The sequence below is a fragment of the Engraulis encrasicolus genome, chromosome 17 (assembly GCF_034702125.1).
Source record: "Engraulis encrasicolus isolate BLACKSEA-1 chromosome 17, IST_EnEncr_1.0, whole genome shotgun sequence".
Taxonomy (NCBI): Eukaryota; Metazoa; Chordata; class Actinopteri; order Clupeiformes; family Engraulidae; genus Engraulis; species Engraulis encrasicolus.
Genome location: NC_085873.1, coordinates 17,760,403 through 17,785,085, shown reverse-complemented (window position 1 = coordinate 17,785,085; position 24,683 = coordinate 17,760,403). Strand labels below are relative to the sequence as shown.

General features: G+C 46.0%; 1 protein-coding gene across 1 annotated transcript in view; it reads left to right on the top strand.

Annotated features, from left to right (window-relative positions):
* arid5b (AT-rich interaction domain 5B) overlaps positions 1-24,683 on the top strand; it is a 143,695-nt gene that overhangs the window by 68,631 nt on the left and 50,381 nt on the right. The window contains exon 5 of the mRNA XM_063221915.1: positions 22,710-22,837. Coding sequence (XP_063077985.1) covers positions 22,710-22,837 — 128 coding nt within the window. The remainder of the gene's footprint in view (positions 1-22,709; positions 22,838-24,683) is intronic.

The following is a 24,683-nucleotide window of genomic DNA, read 5'->3' as shown; positions in this document are numbered from 1 at the left end:
GTGTCAGCTGCAGGAATTGCATAATGATTCAATGGAGATCATGTGGTCTGAAAACCAACCAGTGCTTAAAGGCAGGGTCTCCCTCACCCTCCCTCCCAATGCAAATACCAACTCACTCAAGCAAGGAAAAACCCCTGGAGAGACTAATGTATTTTTCAGGCCACGAGTCACGGCGGTTCAAGACCCTTGCCCAGGCCAGGTCAGCATTCCTGCAGATTTATTGTTTTAATATTGGACAAACGGTTGCAAGCTTTTTTTGTTTTGTTTGTTTGTTTGTTTTTATTCATCGTGCCCCACTCATTGCTGCTAACATGTCTTCTGGGATTGTTTAGTGTCCCCTCTGTTTTGGTGTGGAGTAGAAGAAGGAGGAGGAGGAGGATGGAGGATGGAGGATGGATTCTTAAAAGCTCACAATAGACCCCTTTGAGCCCCCTTTAATTGCCTGTTCCTGGAACTCTGAAAGCGTTTTTTTTTTCTTTGCTCTGCCTAATGCGGCACATTTAATAAAAAGTATAAGTTTGGCCCTGCCGTTGGGGGTATGGTTGTTGGGATGGGCGTGGGTGGGTATGTGGGTGTGTGGTGGCCAGGGGTGCGGTAACTTGGGAAGGAATGTGGACTCATATAAGGAAGAGTGTGGTGGAGGGGTGGTGGGGAACAGGCAAGCTTTCATCCTCCGCTGATCTCTCTCTCGCTCTCTCTTTCTCCCTCTCTCTCGCTCTCTCTTTCTCTCTCTCTCTTGCTCTCTCTCTCCCCCCCACCTGACAATGAGTGTAATTGTTATTCACAGGGCCCCATAATTGATTCGGCCCTTTAAACAAAGCATCTCTTTACAAGGCGAGCGGCCCCTCCACCCCGACCCCCTCTAGCTCGCTACTCTGCCTCAGGTGACGCCGCTGACTTGTCAGTACCCTGGACGTCCGCCGATCATGTATTATTCATCGATATGCTAACGCGCGGCTCATCATTATGCAGATGTCCGGGCCGTCGACCAATCAAGCGGCTCGCTTTGTGGAATTTTTTTCTTGTTCCGCCAGCGATGCTGCGTGGTCGCACATATGGCTGTGAGAAGAAGAGGACAGCAGCGGGTCTTTCGTATCTATCTATCTATCTCTCTCTCTCTCTCTCTCTCTCTCTCTCTCTGCCCACAAGACAAATGCCGCCTGTCAGTGGCACCAACACCCCTGGGTCTCCACAGGGATGTGGGCTGAGGAGGGGGAAGGACGGGGACGGGAGGTTGAGGGTGTGGTGGTGGTGGTGGTGGTGGGGTTGGGGGGGTCGTCAAGTGTGCTCCGTCGACCCGTGCCGTCAGGGGAGGGAAAGGAAAGGAATGGAAACTTGCTGATTCAGATGCTGTAAATGATATGCAGATCAGGTGGCGGTGTGTGTGTGTGTGTGTGTGTGTGTGTGTGTGTGTGTGTGTGTGTGTGTGTGTGTGTGTGTGTGTGTGTGTGTGTGTGTGTGTGTGTGTGTGTGTGTGTGTGTGTGTGTGTGTGTGTGTGTGTGTGTGTGTGTGTGTGTGTGTGTGTGTGTGTGTGTCTAAAATTGTGTGAAGGTGACAGAACAAGAGCAGATGTGAGGAGAGAGAGGGTGGGATGAAGAGAGATATGCATAGAGGAGATAGAGGCAGAGAGGGGTAGGAAAAGATAAAGAAAGAGGGATCACAGTGAGAGGGAGGAAAGGAGAAGTGGTCACCAGTTAGAGCTGGTGGGAGCTTAAGGGAAACTCTCTGGCATATTGGCATCTCCCAGGAGTGGAGTGGACATGGGGGAGTGGACACCAGCAGTCTTTTCTCTCTCTCTCTCTCTCTGTTCTTCCTCCTTGGCTGTGATGTGTTGCAGTGGGCCGGAGTCCATCTTCATCTGGCATTAGCTCCGTAAAGGACAACCCCCTCCACCACCACCACCACCACCACCACCATTTTAGTCACCCCCATCATCGACGCCACCACCGTCAGGCATCCACAGTGACCAGACCAGGCAGCAGCTCCGTCAAGACCCTCTCCTACCTCCTCCACTACCACAAACTCCCCCATCAGCTCCTTGAAGACCCCCCGCCCCCCCACACACACACATACACACAAACACATACACACACCACCCCCCCCAGCCTCCTTCACTCACCAGCATCTCCGCTCCATCCCTGACGCCACCACTACCAGGCTCTCTCCCTAGCGGCTCTGACCAGGGTCATCTCAGTTACCATGGAGCTTGTAATTATCCAGAGTGGCATGCTGTTTATTTTTTTCTTCGCTCCTATCCAGAGACCTCTTATACTCTCATTGCCTACCCACTCCAAAATAAGAAAGAAAAGGAGAAAAAATGGCAAACTGTCTGGGAATATTTATTTATATAAAAAATTGTGAATAAACACACTGGTTTTTCTTATTTAAAAAAAGGTCTACGCTAGTGAGAAAGTTTGCTTTCAAAACCAAAAGACCATCGATGTGAAAAAAACAAGATGGCAACATGCCTTGCGGTGATTTTAGCAGTGTCTGGGTGAAGGCTTCGGTTCTGTCTTAAGCCGATGGAGACGTGACTCTAGTTTAAAGGAGAGACTGTAAAGCGGCAATGAAGACAGGCCTCCAGAGGGACACATACTATCAAAGGCACAGAGAGAGAGAGAGAGAGAGAGAGAGAGAGAGAGAGAGAGAGAGAGAGAGAGAGAGAGAGAGATCCAAACAAGAGGGGCATTGGTTTTGGAGGGGGAAGAAAGAAAACAGAAGGGGGATGAGAGACAGGTCAGCCACTCTCTTGTCAACAAAGAGATTAGCTTTCCCGCTAAAAAGGCCCATCCTTGTCTTTTCAAAAGAAAGGAAAATAGAAAAATAATATCGTAATTGACAAGCCTCTGGATGACTCACAGTAAGAGGTTGAGACTTATTGAGGCATGTTACGAGATTACCCGACTGTGGCGTTTCACAAAGGGTGTATAATAGACACTCTCAGGGATTATTTTGATTGTTGTTCATGACTGTGTGATGTTGTGTGCTCGTGTGCGTCTCTGTATGTGTGTGTGCGTATTATTGTGTATATTAGTGTGTGTGTGTATGTATTAGTGTGCGCGTGTGTGTGTGTGTGTTAAAACGGTCGCAATGTGACCAGGTGCCAGCGTATTCCAATCTGTTGTTATGTAAGCATGCGTTGTTGTCGTTTGTGTTTGCGGCGTTTGCAGTGTGCACGCTCGCTCCCTAGCTCTCTCTCTCTCGCAGCAGTGGCAAGCGGCGCATTAGGGCAGATTTATTCATACAAAATAAATACCTCGCTGGCATGCGGAGTCACACTGTTTTTTCCCCCTCTCTTATTTAAAGCAGTTGGCAGCCGGCCCCGTTTGAGGCCAATATCACTAACACTAACAGGAGTGTTTAATATTCCATTGAAGTGTGCGGCGAGTGTGTGTGTGTGTGTGTGTGTGTGTGCGTGTGCTAGCGCATATGAATTAAATCACTCTCCTTGATCGAGCCAATTCAAACAGCTTCACCTAAGGCAGGGGGGCATAGGCTTCAAAGTAATATTAAGTTTCTTGTAAATATCCGCGCGCCACTGGTAGCCCCGGTTGTCATGGGGACGCTGCGGTAACAGGCAGGCACGCTAGCTGTTGGCGCGGCGTGGCGCTTGGCGTAGCCGTGATTAGCGTACTGGGCAACAAGACTGTCTGATTATTACACACACACAAGCCAGGCAGGGGAGATAAACTGTGCAGTCTCCTGTGTCAAAATGAGGTTTCAGTGCGTTTATAGCCAGCATCCCTTTGAACTTCTAAAAATGTGTTTTTTTGTATACTTGTGTCTTTTTTTATTACATTTGCACATTTTTTCCCTTCAATATGTTGGCATATTTTGTAAACATATCATCTGAAGAGCCCCTGATGCTACCCAATTACAAATTGTGATTGTGAATAAATGGGAACATTTAATTTATATGACTTTTGGAAAGCTGCTCTTCATGTATACATTTTGGTCTTCATATGTATACAGTATATTCACATACAGTATGTTTCCTTTTATCCATATCTGATTCTCTCAAAACCTCACCTTCACTTCTGTCTTCCCGTCAATTTCCCCTTCTCTCTCTCTCTCTCTCTCTCTCTCTCTCTCTCTCTCTCTCTCTCTCTCTCTCTCTCTCTCTCTCTCTCTCTCTCTCTCTCTCTCTCTCTCTCTCCTCTAGCTGTATGGATCTATTCTCTGTAGGTCATGAACTCTTCTCATTCAGCAGATCTTCTCTGGCCGTGTTTAACATGCCAGCAAAGTGTGGAGCAGATCATAGAGATTATGCACTACTTCTCCTCTTCATCCTTGGCCCTCTGACTCCTCTCTTTGGTGCATCCCCCCCCCCCCCCTCTCTCTGTTCATTTTCACTACTTTTGTCCCCTCTAATGTCTAGCACCTCTTTCTTTTCTCCTCACCACTCTCTTTCGTTCTATCCCTCACATCCTTTTTTATTATTTCAAAACATGGAATCATTAATGGGTGAAATACAGTACACAGTCGGACGAGACCTGGCACCGCTTGATGATGATTCGCACCGCTTTGACACAGACTACATTTTTTTCTAAATATCTCCCATGCTGCGGAATGTAATTACATTCGCTGCAAATCAAAGGGTTTCCCTTTTTTATATTTCACGATGGCCGGCAGATGATTCCAGCGAGCCAGCGAGCGAGTGTCCTGGCCAGCCTCTATCTATCTATCTATCTCCCTGGTAATCAGCGCCGCGCTGGAGATCCACATTATATCAGCAACACTGAACATGTACCCAGGGGCGTAGCAGCAAATTTTGGGGCCTATGCGCAATATTTCCCCATGCCCCCCCAACTATATATCTTCATAAATCAGACTGTGTGTGGGCCCCCTATATACATGGGGCCCTAGTGACTCAGTCACACTTTACCCCCCTGAACGACACCCCTGCATATACCACTGCCAAAGCCTTGCTCTTGCTTAGCCAGCACTAAGGCTAAGGCTGCCAGGCCTGCCACTCTCTACACACTTTTCTCGCCTCATGATGGGTTTCTATTAGTGGTGGGCCGTTATCGGCGTTAACGTGCTGCGATAATGTGAGACTCTTGTCGCGCGATAAAGAAAATATCGCACGTTAATCTATTCTCAAAATATAGGTTTGGAGTTTGGGTATGCACGTCACCATAGCGTTTAATTGACAGACGCTTTTAGACTGCGCTCCAGTCGCTTCTCCTCTCTCCACCTGTTGTTTCAGCAGACCTACTAAATATGAAATGTTTGCAACTGAAAACATTAATCCCTCTGCCGTGGTAGTTGTTGTTTGAGTGCTTTTTCATAAGTGGTAGACTAAAGAGACGTTATTGTTTGAGGTGAAGCATAGAGAGACATTATTGTGTGTGAGTAGCTACCAGCCCGACATAGCCTACATTTCCTCACGCATTGCATACATAAACAACTTCCAGAAATCTTGCCTGTGCTATAATTGCAAAACATTCCGTGTGATAGTCCTATGCATTTTGAAGATTGTCAAAATGAAACTGTCAATATCTACTCTCGCTGAATGTTTGTGTTGCAATCGCGCACATTTGCGATTCAGTGAGATATTCTCATGTCCGACGGTAATAAACCTCGCGGTTGTCGCGCTTGACTTTTTTTTTTGCAAACTGAATTCATGTCGAGTTGTAACTCATCTGGCATTCTAACTCTGAGAACAACTGTCAAATAGTGCTGTTCTAGATAGACATATCCAGTAGTCTGGCTCTGCTGAGGGCTGCTGTGCCCAGAGCTCTGGCTGTGCCTACTACGCGCAGAGCTCCTCCCTCTCTTAAAGGAGCCGCTGCTCCTTTTAACAGTCAGTGGCAGATTCTCTCTCTCTCTCTCTCTCTCTCTCTCTCTCTCTCTCTCTCTCTCTCTCTCTCTCTCTCTCTCTCTCTCTCTCTCTCTCTCTCTCTCTTTCTCTCTCTCTCTCTCTCCCCCCCCCCATTAGAAATGAAATGCTGAATTGTTGAGGTAATATTGTTTAAATAGCCTAAATGTTTGATAGATTTATCTGTATTTGCCTCTACAACTTATAGCGCTGTTCATTTTGAAATTTCAGTATCTTATAACTGTAAATGCTTCCAAACATATTGGACACACTTTACACATATTGCTGTGATTTTTTCATCTCCAAGTATCTACATGACCATTTTTAGATGCATTTTGGAAAAAAAGATGAGCTTTGGTCTAATGCGCCATCTGTCTTAAGAAACCCCAAGGTTTTTTTCGGCATTATTTCACTATCGTGCCTATTCTGAATGAGCCATTTTGATATAGATTAATCTAGATTAATCTAGATTAATTTCATAATTACAGTGAGATTAATCTAGATTAAAAAAATTAATCTATGCCCACCCCTAGTTTTTTTGCTTTTCCTCAACACACAGTCTCTCAGCAGGCTGGTAAATGCATAGCCTACTCATTATTATGTTTATAGATTTGAATATTGCTGGAGGTGAGAAACATCTGGTTTTGCAAGAGAGGGAAGGGAGCGTCTGCTTGCCATATTTTCTGGTCTATTGCCATAAAGTCACGAAAACCAGCTGCCTGTCAAACTTGCACAGCTCCAATATGGAGGTGTATATGCCAAGAAGTCAAATCACCTGCTTTTTTTAGGTAAACTAGAATGACAAATGAAACTTATAATTGAACTTTGAAACTGAAACCTGTTTTTTTTTCTCAACCAACCTCTGTGTGAAGATGAAATAAAAATTACTTCCATGATTGAGCTTCTCACAACATGTCACCTTTCCCGGCCTCTCGGTCGCTAGACGTGGCATGAAATGAGCATGGAGACAAATGAATAATATACTTCTTTTTTGACACGTCGTAGAAATGATGTACAGTATGTGGTATTGAGCGCAGAGCATGGAGGTCTTGTCCTCCTTGTCTGTCTGCGGTGGTGAGGGAGTACATTGTCTTTGGGCAATAATAGACATTGTATCACCTTCTTGGGAGACAAGCAGTGACGACTGTTCACTGTGACAGCTCCCGATCCCTCATCGCTATTCTGATCTCTCGCTGAGACGGTGAGCTTGTTAAAAAAAAGGACGAGAAAGGGAGCGGTAGGGATCGCGGAGAGCAGCGGATGTCTTTTCACAGTCTTGTCAGCTAATGCGGGGAAATGTGTTGCCGTCGGAGACCTACACTTCATGTTTTTTTTTTTTTTTTTACTAAAGCCGCGACAGTAATAAGAATTGGTTGTGCCATCACCATTACATTTTATATCCATAATTCAATGGTGTCGGAAACCCCAGATATGGTTTCCCACCGTAATTCAGACAATATGTCAAATTCATTCCCTCATCTCTCCTTGTGTTATGATGGGCTTTACAATGCTGAATAATACCCTGATATGTATGCATCAAGCGTAGCACCGCACCGCAGCGCATGCAGACTGGAGTGCATTAAAATAAGTGGATGTGCGCTTTGTCTCTGCGTGTATCCTCGTTTATGGCCAGCTTAAAATGTCTACCTACCTGTCAGACCATTTATGCATCCACATCTATACACGTTTAATGGTCTTCATGACTGGATTGAAGGTTTAATGGACAGAGGTAGATAGACAGACATACATAATAGACAGACAGATAGATAGATAGATCTTGGGAGTGGTGCAGATAGAGTGACAGACAAAAGTAACACAGGGTACAATTGCTATATATCAAACTTATATCTATATATCTATATATCAATATTACTACGCACACACATAGCCTACTCTCTCTCACTCTCATACAGACACACTCAAATAGATAGATAGATAGATAGATAGATAGATAGATAGATAGATAGATAGATAGATAGATAGATAGATAGATAGATAGATAGATAGATAGATAGATAGATAGATAGATAGATAGATAGTACACTCAATCGATGTCATTGAAATTACACAGAAAAAAATACAGTGGCAGAAATAGAAGAGGGCAAAAGAGGCATGACAATAACAATGATAGTTTGAAATGGAATGCAGTGTCATCATCAGAGGTAGGCTCCACCCCTTATGCTAGGGACACATAGACGCGAAGACAAGCGAAGCAAACTTCGCCATTCACTCCTACGAGGGAGGCAAAGCGAACAGGAGCGAAGCAAGGTGAAATTATTCAACCAAGTTTAATATTATGCAAAAGAGGAGCGAATTTTGTGTGTGGCGGCCAATCAAATCAACAACACAAATGTTTCATTCGATTTGATTCGCCAGGAGGACCTGATGACGGTTGAGCTGTCAGAATGGAACACTAAATTTCGCCTCTCTTTGCCTCGCTCGTTTCGCCTGCTATGTGTCCCTGGCGTTAGCTCCATCCCAAGTCAGCAACCAAGCAACCCCTCCACTCCTCCACAACCCTCCACACCCCTCCATACATCCGCCCACACCACCCTCCACCACCCTGAACAACCCTCCACTCCTCTACCACCCTCCACAACCCCTCCGCATCCCTCCATCCCTCCACCCACACCTCTACTCCTCCACCACCCTCCACACCCCTCCACTGCTTCACCCGCCCTGCCTTCACAACCCCTTCACTCCTCCACCCACCCCTCCACTCCGCCACCACCCTACACAACCCCTCCACTCTTCCACAACCCCTCCACAACCCTTCCACTCCTATGCCCCCACCCCTCCACTCCTCCTCAGTGCGCCAGTCCCAGGCTGCCTCCTCCAACCTGCACATCCCGTCGACAGTGCAGATTGAAATGGATGGGTGTATGAGTGAGGTGCAGAGCCATGCACCCGTTAGGCCCTAAGGTATTACATAAGACAGCGGAGGTGGGACCATGACAATGTTCCTGGGGGAAACACACATGCAGGCATGCACACAAGCACACGCACATACACACATGGTACGGTACATATACACACAGATACACATACACAGGTTCATGGGGACAGGGAGAGGGATGGGTGGGAGGGGGGCGGTACCGTACAGTGTTGTGTTGTGGTGTCACTAATCCCCCATGGCATCGGGTTTCACAGGGACCGCTTGCCGCCATGCGTGCACCTCGTTACTGTGACATTTCTCTCTCACACACACACACACTCTCTCTCTTTCACTCTCTCTCACATAAATGCACTCTCTCTCTCTCTCTCTGCTTCTCTATTTCGTTCTCTGTGTCATGCCGAGCTAACTCGGACACCATTACATCAGCAGGGTTTGCGCTAAGTCACACAATCAAGGGTGCATGCGCATGCACGCACGCACGCACGCACGCACGCACACACACACACACACACACACACACACACACACACACACACACACAGTAGCAGCATTCTCCCTAAGGGTTTCCAGTGGATAGACTGCAATTTACTGCCAGTAGTCACTTCACATTCGCTCACCACAGACTGAGACTGAGAGAGCGATGGTTTCCATGACACTTTGTGTGTTTAAGGCGTTTAGTTATTTCTAGGTTTTTTTGGAGTGTGTTTGTGTGTGTGTGTGTGTGTGTGTGTGTGTGTGTGTGTGTGTGTGTGTGTGTGTGTGTGTGTGTGTCATACACCTGTGAAGGTGTGACAGAGCCCCATTTCTAAATTTCCTCGTGTACTTCTTTCAATTCATCTGCTGTTTAGTTGCATTTTTGCCATTTTATTGTGTTTGTCTCTACATCTTCTCTCCTCACATCTCACTGGGATTGCCAAGGAGTCAGTCCCACATGATTGCTGTGTGCTCTCTTCTCTCTGTCTCTCTCTTCTCTCTCTCTTTCACTTTCTCTTATCCTCTGTGTCGCCTGTTCTGTCCACCCACCCCCCCTCTCTGCCTGTCTGAAGTCGATTGAAGCGACGGGAGCAGAAGTGTTAACTACCCGATACATATCATGTCAACACAGATGGCGAGAGCCGGGTCCCCAGCCAGAGAATATCGCTGGCCTCATTTTAGTGGCGAAGTGAGAGAGAGAGAGAGAGAGAGAGAGAGAGAGAGAGAGAGAGAGAGAGAGAGAGAGAGAGCTAAAGAAAGTGCTATAAAGATAAAAATGAGATTTACAAGATATCAGAGGGGTAGTTATAACACATAGCTCTGGACAGACTTAGCAACCAGCTAAAGCTAAGCAGCAGTAGGCTATATAGAGACGGTACGATATTAAGGCCTACCTATGGTACTCAACATTGGAAAGTAGCCCTTTATGGACGAAATGAATGTTGTTTTCCTTATAGTTTTTTCCATAGAGGTCAAACATTACTAGCTGTTTCGGGAATGTTTGCATTTTGTGCAGATACATGATCTATCATGCACTGCTTTCTTCCTATAAATATGTTTCCACTAGCGCTGTAACGATCGTGATACACAGAGTCACGATACTGTATCGTGATACAAGGACGCAGTATCGTGATACGCCCTTTCAAAGTTTTATTACCCATTTGTCCAGAAAACAACCTTATGATTTGATGTGATAGTGTTTCCAAACTTCAGTGGAGATACATTTCAGAAATCGTGGGGTGTATCGAACCGTAGGTTAAAAATCGTGATACAAAACAAATCGTGAGTTGAGTGTATCGTTACAGCCCTAGTTTCCACATATCAGAAGTCCCAACGGACAACGGCCTTACAGTATGGAGGAGGAACTTAATATCTCGCTAATCTTAGCGTGAAGCAGAGAGGGTATGAATTACTCTGACAGAACGTTTCCATCATGGCCAGCAAAAACTTTTATCAGCCTTAAGTGCCCATCACAGTGTGACAACTTGTCCTCAGACAGAAACATGAACACCTTTTTACTGTCCCCAAAACGCAGACGCTGCTTTGTCTGAAACAAAACAAAAAGCAGAAAATCACAGGGAATATTAGATTCATCATTCATTCATGAAGGTCTTTTGTGGAGGAAACTGAGGGTGGGGGGTGCAAGCTTCTGCAAGAGATGGTCGTCTTTAATTTGCCCCGGGGGACGAACCGCCACATATTTGGTGTCAGTTTTCGCTGAGTGTCAACGAGAGAGAAACACCAGCATATAGACCTAATGCTCTCTATGCCAGGTCAGTGCTTTTTTGCTGACGCCCACTTTTGGAAGTTGTAATATCACTTTTAGGACACCAGAGGGCGTTTTGACAGTGAGCAAGCTGAATAGCGACATCCAGCAACAGCAGCCGAATCAGCGGGGGGAAGGTTAACATGAGGGCCATAAATAATTCAACTCCATTCTCCCTTCCAAAGTGGCATTTATCCCCCCGTTCCCCCCTCATCTTATCTTTTTTAATAACGGCATCTGTACTTACCAGTGTGTTAAATTACAAGAGTATTTTACCCGCAGGACATCATAAAAATGCCTGGAATAATTAGATGGGGATCTGTGATCGGCAAAAAGAGGACTTTTAACAGAGCGAGTCGGTGATGATGAGAGAAAGATGGAGAGAGAGAGAGAGATGTGAGAATGTGTGAGGATGAAAGTGAAATTTTGCATTGTTTTTTGTTTCATTAGACAACCATGAAATGACAAGTCATGAGTTTATGGTGTATGCACAGGCAGCCGGTATCTCCCTGTACAAGTGTCACGGTTGAAGAGAGCAACAAAGCCGTGATTGGAGCGGTCGTCGTAATTGGATTTGTCCCTTGTATCCTCTTTGCCCTTTGTTTTTGTCATTTCTCTGGCCAGAAACAACTTTGTTGTTCCTCTCATTTATGTGCTGTGCGAGTTGGCTTTTCATGTGGTCTGTGCCATATGCTGGTAGTCTGGTGTGTGTGTGTGTGTGTGTGTGTGTGTGTGTGTGTGTGTGTGTGTGTGTGTGTGTGTGTGTGTGTGTGTGTGTGTGTGTGTGTGTGTGTGTGTGTGTGTGTGTGTGTGTGTGTGTGTGTGTGTGTGTGTGTGTGTGTTTGGGCCTGTGCATTTTCACACTTGTGTGACATTTCCGCTGAGATCACAGAGCAGTGAAAGGGCATTTTTTTTGTTTCATCAATCTATCACTCAGTCTATCTATCTATCTATCTATCTATCTATCTATCTATCTATCTATCTATCTATCTATCTATCTATCTATCTATCTATCTATCTATCTATCTATCTATCTACACTGACAGAGGACACCGATGCAGTTCGATTGAGATGAGTCTACTTAAATTAATATTGTGAAATGGGGGCAGGGCCTTCCGCTGCTCTCATACCCCTCTCCTCCCTGCCCTATCATACAGCCTACCCTACACGCTCTCTTATGCTCTCCATCTCCTCTCCCTCTCTCCTCTCCTCTCCTCTTCTCTCCCTCTCCTCTCCCTCTCTCTTCTCTTCTCTTCTCTCCTCTCCTCTCCTCTCCTGTCCTCTTCTCTCCCTCTCTCTTCTCCTCTCCTCTCTTCTCCTCTCCTTTCCTCTCCTCTCCTCTCCTCTCCTGTCCTCTTCTCTCCCTCTCTCTTCTCCCCTCCTCTCCTCTCCTCTCCTCTCCCACTCTCCTCTCCTCCTCCCCTCTCCTCTCCCCTGCTCACTAAAAGCAGGATTGATTCGCAAACATGGCAGCGCGCACAGAGAAATGAATAAGTCATTCCCAGGCACTCTGTGAAGAATTCAGCCCCGAGTCCTTGCTGACACACACACACACACACACAGACGCACACAGACACACACACACACACACACACACACACACACACACACACACACACACACACACACACACACACACACACACACACACACACACACACACACACACACACACACACACACACGCACACACACACACACACGCACACACACACACACACACACACACACACACAGTGGGGAAGGTAGTGAGCGAGCGAGCTGCCCCACTGAGCTGACACAGCAAGTCTGTGGAAATATATAGAGGGGAGGAGAGTCGAGACAAGAGTGACATAGCAATTCGGATTTCAGAGCCCCTGAGTTAAAAGCAGAGAGGAGAAAAAAATATCTCCACTAATAACATCTAGAATGTAAAATACAAATCGAATCAAAAAATGTAACTTGAGTGATTCATGTGGGCAGTTGTCCTCCACTACAATGTCATTTTAATAGACGTGCTTTTCTGATTGTGTGTAAACGTGTGTGTCCGGGACAGCATGACTAAGTCAGTGCCCTTGTATGTTGTGGCCCAAGTCGATATGCCTGTTTGTGTGTAGAAATGCATTTCTGTGTGTTTGCATGCAAGTAAGTCAGCCAATGACTGTGTGTTTGAGTGAATGCATGTGTGTGTTTGTATAAGCCTATGAGTGTCTTTGAATGCATGCTGTATGTGTATATCTCTTTGAATATGTTTAGTTTTCTTTACAGTATGTCTCTTTGAACGTATGCATGTGTGTGTGTATACGTGTATAGTGTAAGTGTATGTCTGTTCATTCTAGTTCACATCTGTGTGTGAGAGTATGGGTGTGCAGGTGTGTGCGTGTGTATATGCACATCTATGTACTGCGTGTGTGTGTGCACTCCGCAGCCCCAGTGTTGTGGCATGCAGCACACACGTTCCTGCATTAGCATGTGACCTTGCTAGGCTACTGGGCGTCATTGTCACACTATGTAATGCTGCTGCGGCTGCATGCTGTAGTCCCCTCATGGGGACCCAACACCACACAATGCGCGCGACATTGACTCACTCTGGCCACCAAGCTGTTTGCATTGCACTGTATAGTACAGTACAGTACAATACACCCCCCCCACACACACACACACACACACACACACTCTCTCTCTCCCTCTCTCTCTCTCTCTCTCTCTCTCTCTCTCTCTCTCTCTCTCTCTCTCTCTCTCTCTCTCTCTCTCTCTCTCTCTCTCTCTCTCACACACACACACAAACACACAGAGACACACACACACACACACACACACACACACACACACACACACACACACACACACACACACACACCATGCTGCATACTATTCCTCATGACAGTTCAGCCTTCCTCTCCCTCCATCGCTCTCTTCCTCTCAATTCGTTTGTTCATTTATCTGTCTCTCTCCCTTCCTCTCTTTTGTACTCTGTGTCACTCTCTCTTTATGTAGCTTACTGTACTATCTATCTATCTGTGGCGTTATTTAGCTGTGTAAGGGCGTTATCATTCATTCGTCGTGTACGTGTCCCCTCCCCTCTGTAAGTCACAGCACAGTGCCATCTGCTGTGTGGAGCAGGGGTGGGTATCTGGAAAAATATCAACGATAACAAATTTATGGAGCATAATCATATTGGGATAGAGGAAGAGATACAGTGCATGAGTTTAAGGGGTACTCGTGGCACAACAAAAAGGCTTAGGGGGTACGCAAGACAACAAAGGTTAGGAAACACTGTCTTGGCCAAACAGTAGGGCACTTGTCTGCCATGCGGCCGACCCGGGTTCGATTGCCGACTCCTCCCCGTCTCTCTCCCCATTCGCTTCCTGTCCACCTCTCAAACTGTCCTGTCAAATAAAGTCGTAACAGACCAAAAAAAGTCTTTAAAAAAAAAGAAACACTGTTTTAGAGAGCTGACATTTAAAGTGATTCAATAAATACTGTTATATACTGTTATTCTTCCGTATATTTCGTACTTTCATAGCGAGATTAGGTAAAAAAATAAAAATAAAAAAACACTCCGACCGTGAGAGAGGAAGAGACAGGAGCAGAGAGAAGAACAGGAGATTAATTTGCCTTTGTGCCGTGTGCAGATGGCGGGGTGTATGATGCATGGGCAGATATAAAGTGACAGACTGCCACCCCCCCAACACCCCCTACCCTAACACACACACACACACACACACACACACACACACACACACACACACACACACACACACACACACACACACACACACACACACACACACACACACACACACACACACACACACACACACACACAAACACACACACAAACACACACACACACACACACACAAACACCAAGTGCGTTTGGTTTCAATATTCCAGTCATGTACTGCACTTTGCAGAGGGTGAATAAATGTGCTTACGTCATACATCCAAGCACGTGCTTGGCTGCAAAACATAACTGGCACGGACGACACAGCATGTGTGAAAGGATTGGCAATGACGTTGTGAAGTGTGCAAGGGTGTGTATGCTGTATGTGAGAGTGAGAGTGCATGAGGTGAGTTGAGTTGGGATGTCACGCCCAGGGTTGTGTTCAGGGAGGGCTGTGTGTGTGTGTGTGTGTGTGTGTGTGTGTGTGTGTGTGTGTGTGTGTGTGTGTGTGTGTGTGTGTGTGTGTGTGTGTGTGTGTGTGTGTGTGTGTGTGTGTGTGTGTGTGTGTGTGTGTGTGTGTGTGTGTGTGCGCGTGAGTGTGTGTGAGTGTGAGTGTTGCGAGTAGTGGTGGGTGGAAGTTGCAACCACCAGATAGACTTCGTCAACGAGCTGTGTACAGTACAGTTACGTGTGCATTGCGGCTGGGCGATTTTGGGGCGGGGGGGCTGGCAGTGCTGGGCGTGTTGGCCGGTTGCCCCTGACGCTGGCGAGAGGCGAGGTAATTAAACCCCCCTGGCGCGGCAGAACAGCTGAGTGTGTCAGGTGGCACGGAGCCACGACCCCGCGGGTCAGCGGCGAGCAGGCAGCCTTCAAGTGCAGCCATCAATCCCCCTAGTAGTGACACGGGACCCTCCATCTTGCTCTCACCTTCTCTCATTCACTCACTCACTCACTCTCTCTTTCTCTCTCTCACTCTCTCTCTCTCTTTCTCTCTCTCTCTCTCTATATATATATACTGTATATCTCTATATCTCTCTCTCTTGCTCTTTATCTTACACTCACACACACTCTTTCTCTCACTTTCTTTACTCACTCTCGCTTTCCTTTCACTGCTGTTTTTTTTCTCTCTCTCTCTCTCTCTCTCTCTCTCTCTCTCTCTCTCTCTCTCTCTCTCTCTCTCTCTCTCCCCCCTCTTTCTCTCTATCTCTGTCTCTGTCTCTGTCTCTCTCTCTCTCTCTCTCTCTCTCTCTCTCTCTCTCTCTCTCTCTCTCTCTCTCTCTGACACGTTTCTGCCTCCTCCTTTGACTGTAAATGAGTCTCTGTGTTTGTTGAAGTGGAGACATCAAAGCTGATCGCAAAATCAATCTTGAGAGTGGCGCAGATAAAGTGACAGACAAAAGTAACGCGGTGTACAATTGCTATATATCAATATTACTACGCACACACATGGCCTACTCTCTCTCACTCTCATACAGACACACTCAAATAGGTAGGTAGGTAGATAGATAGATAGATAGATAGATAGATAGATAGATAGATAGATAGATAGATAGATAGATAGATAGATAGATAGATAGATAGATAGATAGATAGATAGATAGATAGATAGATAGATAGATAGATAGATAGATAGATTGGTTGATTGGTTGATTTAATATAGTGTATTGATATTTATTGCTTATTTTTTATTATTTATTTTTCAATATGTAGCTGTTCATTTACTTTGTCTTTTTGCACTGTAAATATATGCAGCTATTGAGTGGCATGTGAGTGTCTGATTAGAAATGTGCACTCCGTATACATGTTGCATAAATGATACTGAATGATATATGCCACAGCAAAGCAAGGCTGGCCTATGAGCTGTGAGAGCTAGGGATCAGTAGCAGCAGCAGCAGGCTATGCGGCCTTGTTCATTATTAATGTGCCGAGTTAATTAATTTGGCCTAAATGCGGACAAATTCCCGGTAATGGAGAGGCTGGAGTCTGGGGAGAGAGAGACACAGAGAGAGAGAGAGAGAGAGAGAGAGAGAGAGAGAGAGAGAGAGAGAGAGAGAGAGAGAGAGAGAGAGAGAGAGAGAGAGAGAGAGAGAGAGAGAGAGAGAGAGAGAGAGGAGGCTTTACAGTGGTAGAGGTTTTGGGGGTACGGGGGCGTGGGATTGCAGGGTGTTAGGAGGGGGTTAAGAGGTGGAGAGGCAAACGAGATCAAGCATTGTCAGACACGAGAGAAACGCTGGTCTGCATTATGGATGGAGTTGTCAGGGAGGCTCAGCATTGATCACGGCTGGAGAGGCAGGGAGAGAGAGAGAGAGGCCGGAGAGAGAGAGGGGCAGGAGAGAGAAGGAGAGGGGCCATTTGGTATGCCACCGAGCACCCCTGCTGGAGTGGTGGAGGAGAATAGAGAGAGAGAGAGAGAGAGAGAGAGAGAGAGAGAGAGAGAGAGAGAGAGAGAGAGAGAGAGAGAGAGAGAGAGAGAGAGAGAGAGAGAGAGAGAGAGAGAAATAGGAGAGCAGGGGAAAGAGATAGAGAGATAGAGGAAGGGGGACATGGAGCATGGAGAGTGAGTTAGAGGGGACAGCGAAACAGAGAGAGCTGCAAAATATGTTTCACAGTTCCACATACTGAGAGAATCCCTTTTGGAATAGGGATTTTTGCAGCTAGTTGCCATATCTTGGCCGATTACTCTGTTTAAATCTCAGAGATGTTCAGAAATGTTAGTTGGATGCATGTAGAAATGTTAGGTGGATGCATGTAGAAATGTTAGTTGGATGGATGTAGAAATGTTTGTTGGATACATGTAGAAATGTTTGTTGGATGTATGTACAGCCATATCTATGCCTTCTATCTTGTTGTGATTCTAATGATTTGTATGACTGCTTTGGCAATATGAGTGTCCTATTCGTCATGCCAATAAAGCATTATTGAATTGAATTGAGAGAGAGACAGAGAGCGACGGGAGAGACAGTAGCCCAGGCTTTGACATGTCAAGGGCAGGGCAAACCCCCAACGCCCACTAGCCGAGTTCAGTCAGAGCCCTGGGAGGAAGCTGAGTTTCTCCATTCAGTACGAGAGCTTGGGGAACCCGTATGTGATTTCTCTGTCAGGCAGAGAGAGCTTGTGAAGAATTCCATTTCGGAGTGTTTTTCCTTTTGATTTTTCGATTGCCATCATTTGACTTCATTGTTTGACTTCTCATTACCGCACTTCATGATGGCGCTTGTCATCAGTCTTCAGCTTTGTCTACACCCGCGAGTTGATCGATGAGGCACACAGTTGTGTGCGTACAGTAGAGAGAAAATGAGCCAGTGAGAGGGAGGGGGGCGTGGGGAGAGAAAGAGAGAGCATACTTTCTTTCATTCACATAACATGTCATGCCGCTTATGTTGGGCCTGGATCTCTCTGTGGCTTTTTAAGTCTTTTCCATTTAACTCATGGTTCCCTTGGGGGTAGCCCCTCGGCCTAACCCCCTCTCCCCAACCTCCCTGTACCTTCAGCTGCCGATAGTCTGTGTGTGTGTGAGAGAGAGAGAGAAAAAAAAGAGAGAGAGAGAGGTGGGGGAAGAGGGGAAGTAAGATGGAAAGAGAAAGTGAGTGTGTGGGATGGTGAGGTGGGGGTGGGAGAAGTGGTTGGAGTTTGGCCAGAGTTGGGGTGCTCAGTGTCATTCTGTATCCAGAGGTACACGTCACCCCTCTATCCCACCTCCCTCACCCCCCCCACACACACACACACACACCTCCCCTTCCTTCAACACGCCAAAGAAAACACAACCGCTGGAATGCTGCTGGGTTATTTGATCTGCTCAGATGGTGCAGGGCCTGGCCGGCCTTGTCGTAAAAAGTAAATAAATCCCAGAGCTTTTAATAAGCACGGAGAGAGAAAGAGAGAGAGATAGGGAGGGTAGGAGGAAGAGGTGAGGGGGGAACCTCCAGCGGATTTCTTTATTAACCTCTTGGGCCCTCTGAATGGGCCCGGGAGAGGATGAGAGGAGTGGAGGGGAGGTCTGGGGTGCTGCATGGAGGAGAAATATATATATTTTTAAAAACAGTGACGAAGGATTGGTGTACTTGGATGCTGTTTTGGAGAGAATTTCATGTGAATGGAAAACAAATCGGAGGCCCAATTAAATTGGCAGTCAAATCTTTGAGAAGTGCTGCGTTGGACAGATTTAGTATATGGACAGCATTGGACAGATCTATATTGTATCCCAATGTATATGCAGGTGTAACTGTACTCTGTATGTGTCAAAATAAATATCTCTTGAATTGTGACAGAGCCTGGCGGACTGTAGGAGGGAGAGGAGGGAGGCAGTGCTGAGTTGTACTTTTGTATTTGTTGTCTCTATAGCACCCGTTGCAGTACAGTTGACACAGTTCTGCAGTGGTTCTTGAATGTGCAGTTTTATTTGAGCCAGGCAGCTGAGTGGAGCTAGTGGATGGGGGGGAGAGAGAGAGAGAGAGAGAGAGGTTGGAGGAAACAGTCAGGCTAAGAGAAAGAGGGAGAGCAGGAGAGAGCAAGAAAGAGAAGGGGAGGGGAAATTAAAAATGAAACATGAACGGGAGGATAAGCAATTGTTATGTAGGTCCAAGGGAAAGTCAATAAAGAGCAGAATTGGGGCAGCAGCAGCAGCAGCAGCAGTAGGCACAGGCCACAGGACACACTACCACAGCAGACTGCCAACCTGGGCCCTCACCCAATCTGTTTACAGGTGAAAGATGAAGAGGGGGGGGCACACACAAAAACATGGAGATGAAAACAGAGCGCAAGAAATAAATGCTAAGGAGGAGAGCATGGGAGAAGGAGACAAATACACAGGTTGTGGTTTGGACAAAACCTGAAATGTATGGGGAATAAAACAACATAACTAAAGTGGAAACTCTGCTGGCTGTATTCCAGCATTGAGACACAGCTGAGTAGCGGGCCAGGTGAGACGAATGCTAATGTTGTTAGCGAGGTTGCTACAGCTAGGCTAGTAGCACTGAATACTAGCAGCAGCAGTGCTGCCTTCCTGCTGTTCCTCTGACAATTCCTTTTTTTATTCATCCTCATCATCGTTTCACAGCACTTTTTGTTTTTTTCTCTCTCCTCCCTTCACTGATGTTTTTGTCTTTGATTGAATTCAAGCCCACGCTGACTGACATGCACCACCAAGGCATTTGACGTTGATACGCTTTCCTTGCCAAATAAAAAAGGGGTGGAAGGAGGAAGGGAAGAAGAAAGAGAGCAGTTTTGTGAGAAATGAGTAGGCTATGAGAACCAAAAAAGGGGGAAAAAAAGATATTATTTTCATCAGGGCCCCTGCTGTGTCAATATAAGCGCTCGGCTCCGAAACAAGCTTTCCCCCCTTTAGCTCTAAGTGCGGATGTCTGGGATTGGAAACAGGGGAGTTGTGTGTTCTCGCGGCTACGGCGGTAAAATAGTTGGTGAGAAAAATAAAGCATGGTGAGGTGCAGCAGGGGCCGAGGCAAGCGAACGAGCAGACAAACCAGTCAGTTGTCCCGGGCCCAGGGAAAGCAGGGGCCTACAATTGGGATCCCATGACATTTTATGTATTAAGGGGTGGGGCTTTCAAAATGTTTTTTTCCCCAGGCCCAGCCGAAGCCGCCAACGACCCTGTTAGTGAGGCACCGGCTTAATGTACTCAAGCGCTCATCATCATGACTAATTCATGATTCACCGACCGGGAATTCAAATTATTGGGAGCCTTGTGGTATCACTAAACCAGAGGAGTGTGTGTGTGTGTGTGTGTGTGTGTGTGTGTGTGTGTGTGTGTGTGTGTGTGTGTGTGTGTGTGTGCGTGTGCGTGTGCGTGTGCGTGTGCGTGTGCGTGCGTGTGTGTGTGTGAAGGGGTGGGGAGGGCAATGTGTAGCGAGGGGCTAGTAAGGCTACGGTAGTACATTAATCTCCTCCACAAAGACAAACTGATATTCAAGAGAAAAGAGAGTTGTAGATACATGAAATATGAGAGAGAGAGAGAGAGAGAGAGAGAGAGAGAGAGAGAGAGAGAGAGGGAGAGAGAGAGAGAGAGATGGAAAAAGAGGGCGAGGATATATCTTTGCCTTTTTTATAAGCCCTTGTCCCGGTTAGTCGTCTGAGAACATCAGAACGCATGTGTCACAAAACAAGCCTGCCGTTACCAAGGTGACAACAGTTCTTGCATCAAATTATGGTTATTCTTGGGGGAATAGCTTCATTTTATGACACTGTGAGCATCTGTGTGAGCAAGAGAGGGGGAGAGTGTGTTTGTGTGCGTGTGTGTGTGTGTGCATGCATAATATTTCAGATTTAGCCACAGCATAATGCAATAGGATGTAAGCCACAGCGTGAAATGTCACTGTACAATGTTCGCAATGTTCAGCATTGTAGTTTTGTGTTTCCTCCTCCGAAGGCAAAATATCTGGTATTTCAGACTTAAGTCGACGTCTACGGAGGAAGAGAGAGATGCTTTCAATATCCCTCGGGCAGCTAGTAACCTTTAAAGTAGATTTAAAGACACTAAATGCAGCCTATGACTTTGAGTTGAACTCGCTTGAAGGGTCATGGTTCTTGTTTTGTTATTTTTGCAAAGAGAAGAGAAATTAAAATCAAGGGAGGCCCCTTGTCAAGACTCCCCCTCTCTTCTCTTCTCTTCTCTTCTCTTCTCTTCTCTTCTCTTCTCTTCTCTTCTCTTCTCTTCTCTTCTCTTCTCTTCTCTTCTCTTCTCTTCTCTTCTCTTCTCTTCTCTTCTCTCCTCTCCTCTCCTCTCCTCTCCTCTTCTCTTCTCTTCTCTCCTCTCCTCTCCTCTCCTCTCTTCTCTTCTCTTCTCTTCTTTTCTCTTCTTCTCTTCTCTTCTCTTCTCTTCTCTTCTCTTCTCTTCTCTTCTCTTCTCTCTCTCTCTCTCTCTCTCTCTCCATCTACCATCTATCTATCTCTCATCGTCATTCTACCTCCCCCTCCCTGTCCTGTATCTTGTTCACTCACTCACTCACATTCCACCCCGCGGCCTCTGCTTTCTTAACAGTTTGTTCACAGATGTCATGTCAAAAGGGGAGAGATATATATTTTTCTTCTCCCTCTCTGTCGTGGATTTAATGGCCTCGCCTGAACAATAGCCCCCTATAATGTGGCATTTGGCTTAGCGAGTGAAACACCAAGGCAAGGCAGGAAATATGATCACCTCAAAACCCCTCCCTTAGTTCTCTCCTCCCCTCATCCTCCTCTCCTCTCCCCCGCCTCCTCATATCTTTCTGTCCATACCAGCAACAAAGGCATTCCGCCCGGCAGGTAAATATCTTAATAGAGACACGTTTAGATGGTATCAGGTGAGAACAGCCGAGCTTGTGTAATCTGTTAAGAGAGGGTGCTCTGGGGATGTGTGCAGGCATGCTGCTTGCTGACGTGTAGGTTTCTCTCTCTCTCTCTCTCTCTCTCTCTCTCTCTCTCTCTCTCTCTCTCTCTCTCTCTCTCTCTCTCTCTCCCTCCCTCCCTAAAGGTTATTTACAGGCTCTCATAGCTCTGTCTGGTATTTACCTTTGGACTGTATCTTGCTGCGGGTTGCAGTGTTGGAGCTTGTCTTGTCGGCTCATGTGCCGAGATCATTCGGCGTGGATTAGGACACGGCTTTGTAATAAGCCAACTGCTTAGTAACAACTCAAGAGACACTTCTTCTTTCAAACAATATTGTTTACATTATGTGTTATTTCCCAAGGAGGGTGTGGCTTATAGCCATGGGAACATCTTTGGGTGTGGGTGTAGCCATCAGTCATATTCTGTGTAAATGCCATAAGTACAGTAGCATTTATTTAAAACAGTATTTGTCATTTTATATAATGTAATATATGTATTGTCTAAACATCCCACCACACCTTTTGTAACCCATATATCATAATTATATATACATGCACAGTTTATTGTCCACCATAATTATCTGTACATATTTTTTCGCATACTTGTATCTTACTAGCACTACCTAACTATAGTAAAAAAAAATAACTGCATTCAAACTGAATCTGTACATGTGTATATGCTGTTTTCCATTTCCGTGTAAATGGAAGTGTGTATGTTCTACATGGGTGTCATTTGACCATTCCTGATTGGCTAACAATTCTTCCTCTGTCCCTCCTCTCTCTGCAGCTCCCAATCTGAAGGGCCGGCCCCGGAAGAAGAAGCTGTCAATCTCGCAGCGACGCGACTCGCAGGGTCAGAGCAATTCAGCGGCCAAAGAGCAGCCCGCTGGCACTGAGAGCAAGGCCCCTGCCAAGGTGCGTCAGTCAATAGTGTCCCCCCGGCTCCTTGAACCGACTTCTCCTCAGGTCCCCTTAGCTCTTGACAGGAGCACATTTGTTTTTCTTTCCCCCCACCCTGCAACCTGCACCTTTCAAACACACATCAAACATAACATTGCACGCACGCGTGCGCACACACACACACACGCATACACGCACACACACACACGAGCATACCTTTCTTGGAACTACCATTGGCTTCTCTCAGATCCCACTTATGTTTAATTAATGCTCCGCTGTCAACTATGTAGAACATGGACGCTTGTTTTTCCCCTCGCTTGTTATTGTGTCGTTTTTTTGTCCTCCATCCCTTTCTCCCTCCCTCCCTCCCTCCCTCCTTCCCTCCCTCTCCCTCCTCCTTCTCTCCACTCCTTCCCTCCACCCATCCACTCCTGTTTTTGCCCTCCTTCATCACTTCCTTCTACCCTGCCCATGTTCCCTGCCTTGGGGCTACGCTTCTCAACCTGTCCCTTTCTCAACCATTTCAAATCACACTGAAATAATCTCCCTCCCTCCCTCTCTCTCTTGTTGCCTCCTTCCCTCTCTCATATTTTTTTCCAATCTTCTCTCTCTAGCTCTTTTCTCTTTTCTCTTATCTTTCTCTGTCTACCCCTCTCTCTCTCTCTCTCTCTCTCTCTCTCTCTCTCTCTCTCTCTCTCTCTCTCTCTCTCTCTCTCTCTCTCTCTCTCTCTCTCTCTCTGCATTCGTCTTGTCACGTTCCTTCTTTAACTGTCTGCACTTCAATAGTCCCGGCCTTCTTCGCTTTTGGAGTTTGTTCACGTCTACCCCAAAAGAGCAGTGGCAGCAGCAGTGTTATGGACAGTACTTTGCTTTGTTATTTCTTTATTTATCGGTTTAAAATAGCGATTAGTGTGTTTGTGCGTTTGTGCCTGCATGTCTGCCATACCCCCAGGCCCTGCAGTCCCATCATGCACCCTGCTTAAATCAGTAGCTAGCTACCCACAGAACCTCCCTTGTACCCCACACACTCTCTTAGCTCTTAGGAAGTCACACTCATTACACTGCATTTTCAGACAGTAGACTGGTAGTGTACATTGGAGGACTATGTTATAAACACTTTTTAACTCACTTTGTATTTATGTAATATTATACACTCACTGCTCACTGCAATATTATATAATATATATAATATGATATAAATAAATATATATATATAATATATATATAAAATACATTTTGGGTGTGATCCGAATCACGATCCGTATCCAAGAATTTAAAAAAAAATCTTCTTCACCATTGCGGGATAGGGTGACTTTTGACATTCCAGTTTCTAACACCACAAAAACAAGGCAGAAAGACTTGAAAAACATTAGGGTAGCATTAAGCAACTTCCTTGGTGGAGGTCTGCACTCTCTGGGTGCATTTCTAGTATTATATTAAATATTGCATGACATTGCATTATAGCTCATCTGCCTCTCAGCCCCAACTGTTCCTTTGCAAATTAGAAATTAAGAGTTGAGCAACACCTTGTACTAAATATGCATCATTATAAAGCATGGTAACTAGTGAAGACAAGTAAGTGATGCACATATGCCTGTCATTTCGTTAATTATCCCACGCTCGCTGATGCTCTCAACCCACTCAGAGACAAATGACAAACAGCAAGGCTTCAAACAGCGCCGAGTGTAATGAGTGATGAATGATTCAGAGACATTTGAGCTGTGATCTTGACATAGTTGTTGGGTAGTACTGTGGTCAGGGTTGGGTGGTGCTGGTGATGGTGGTGGTTTGCTGTTGCTAGACTGGTGTGATGTGGCAGAGAGAAAGACAGGGAGAGAAAGAGATTGTGTAAGAGGAAGAG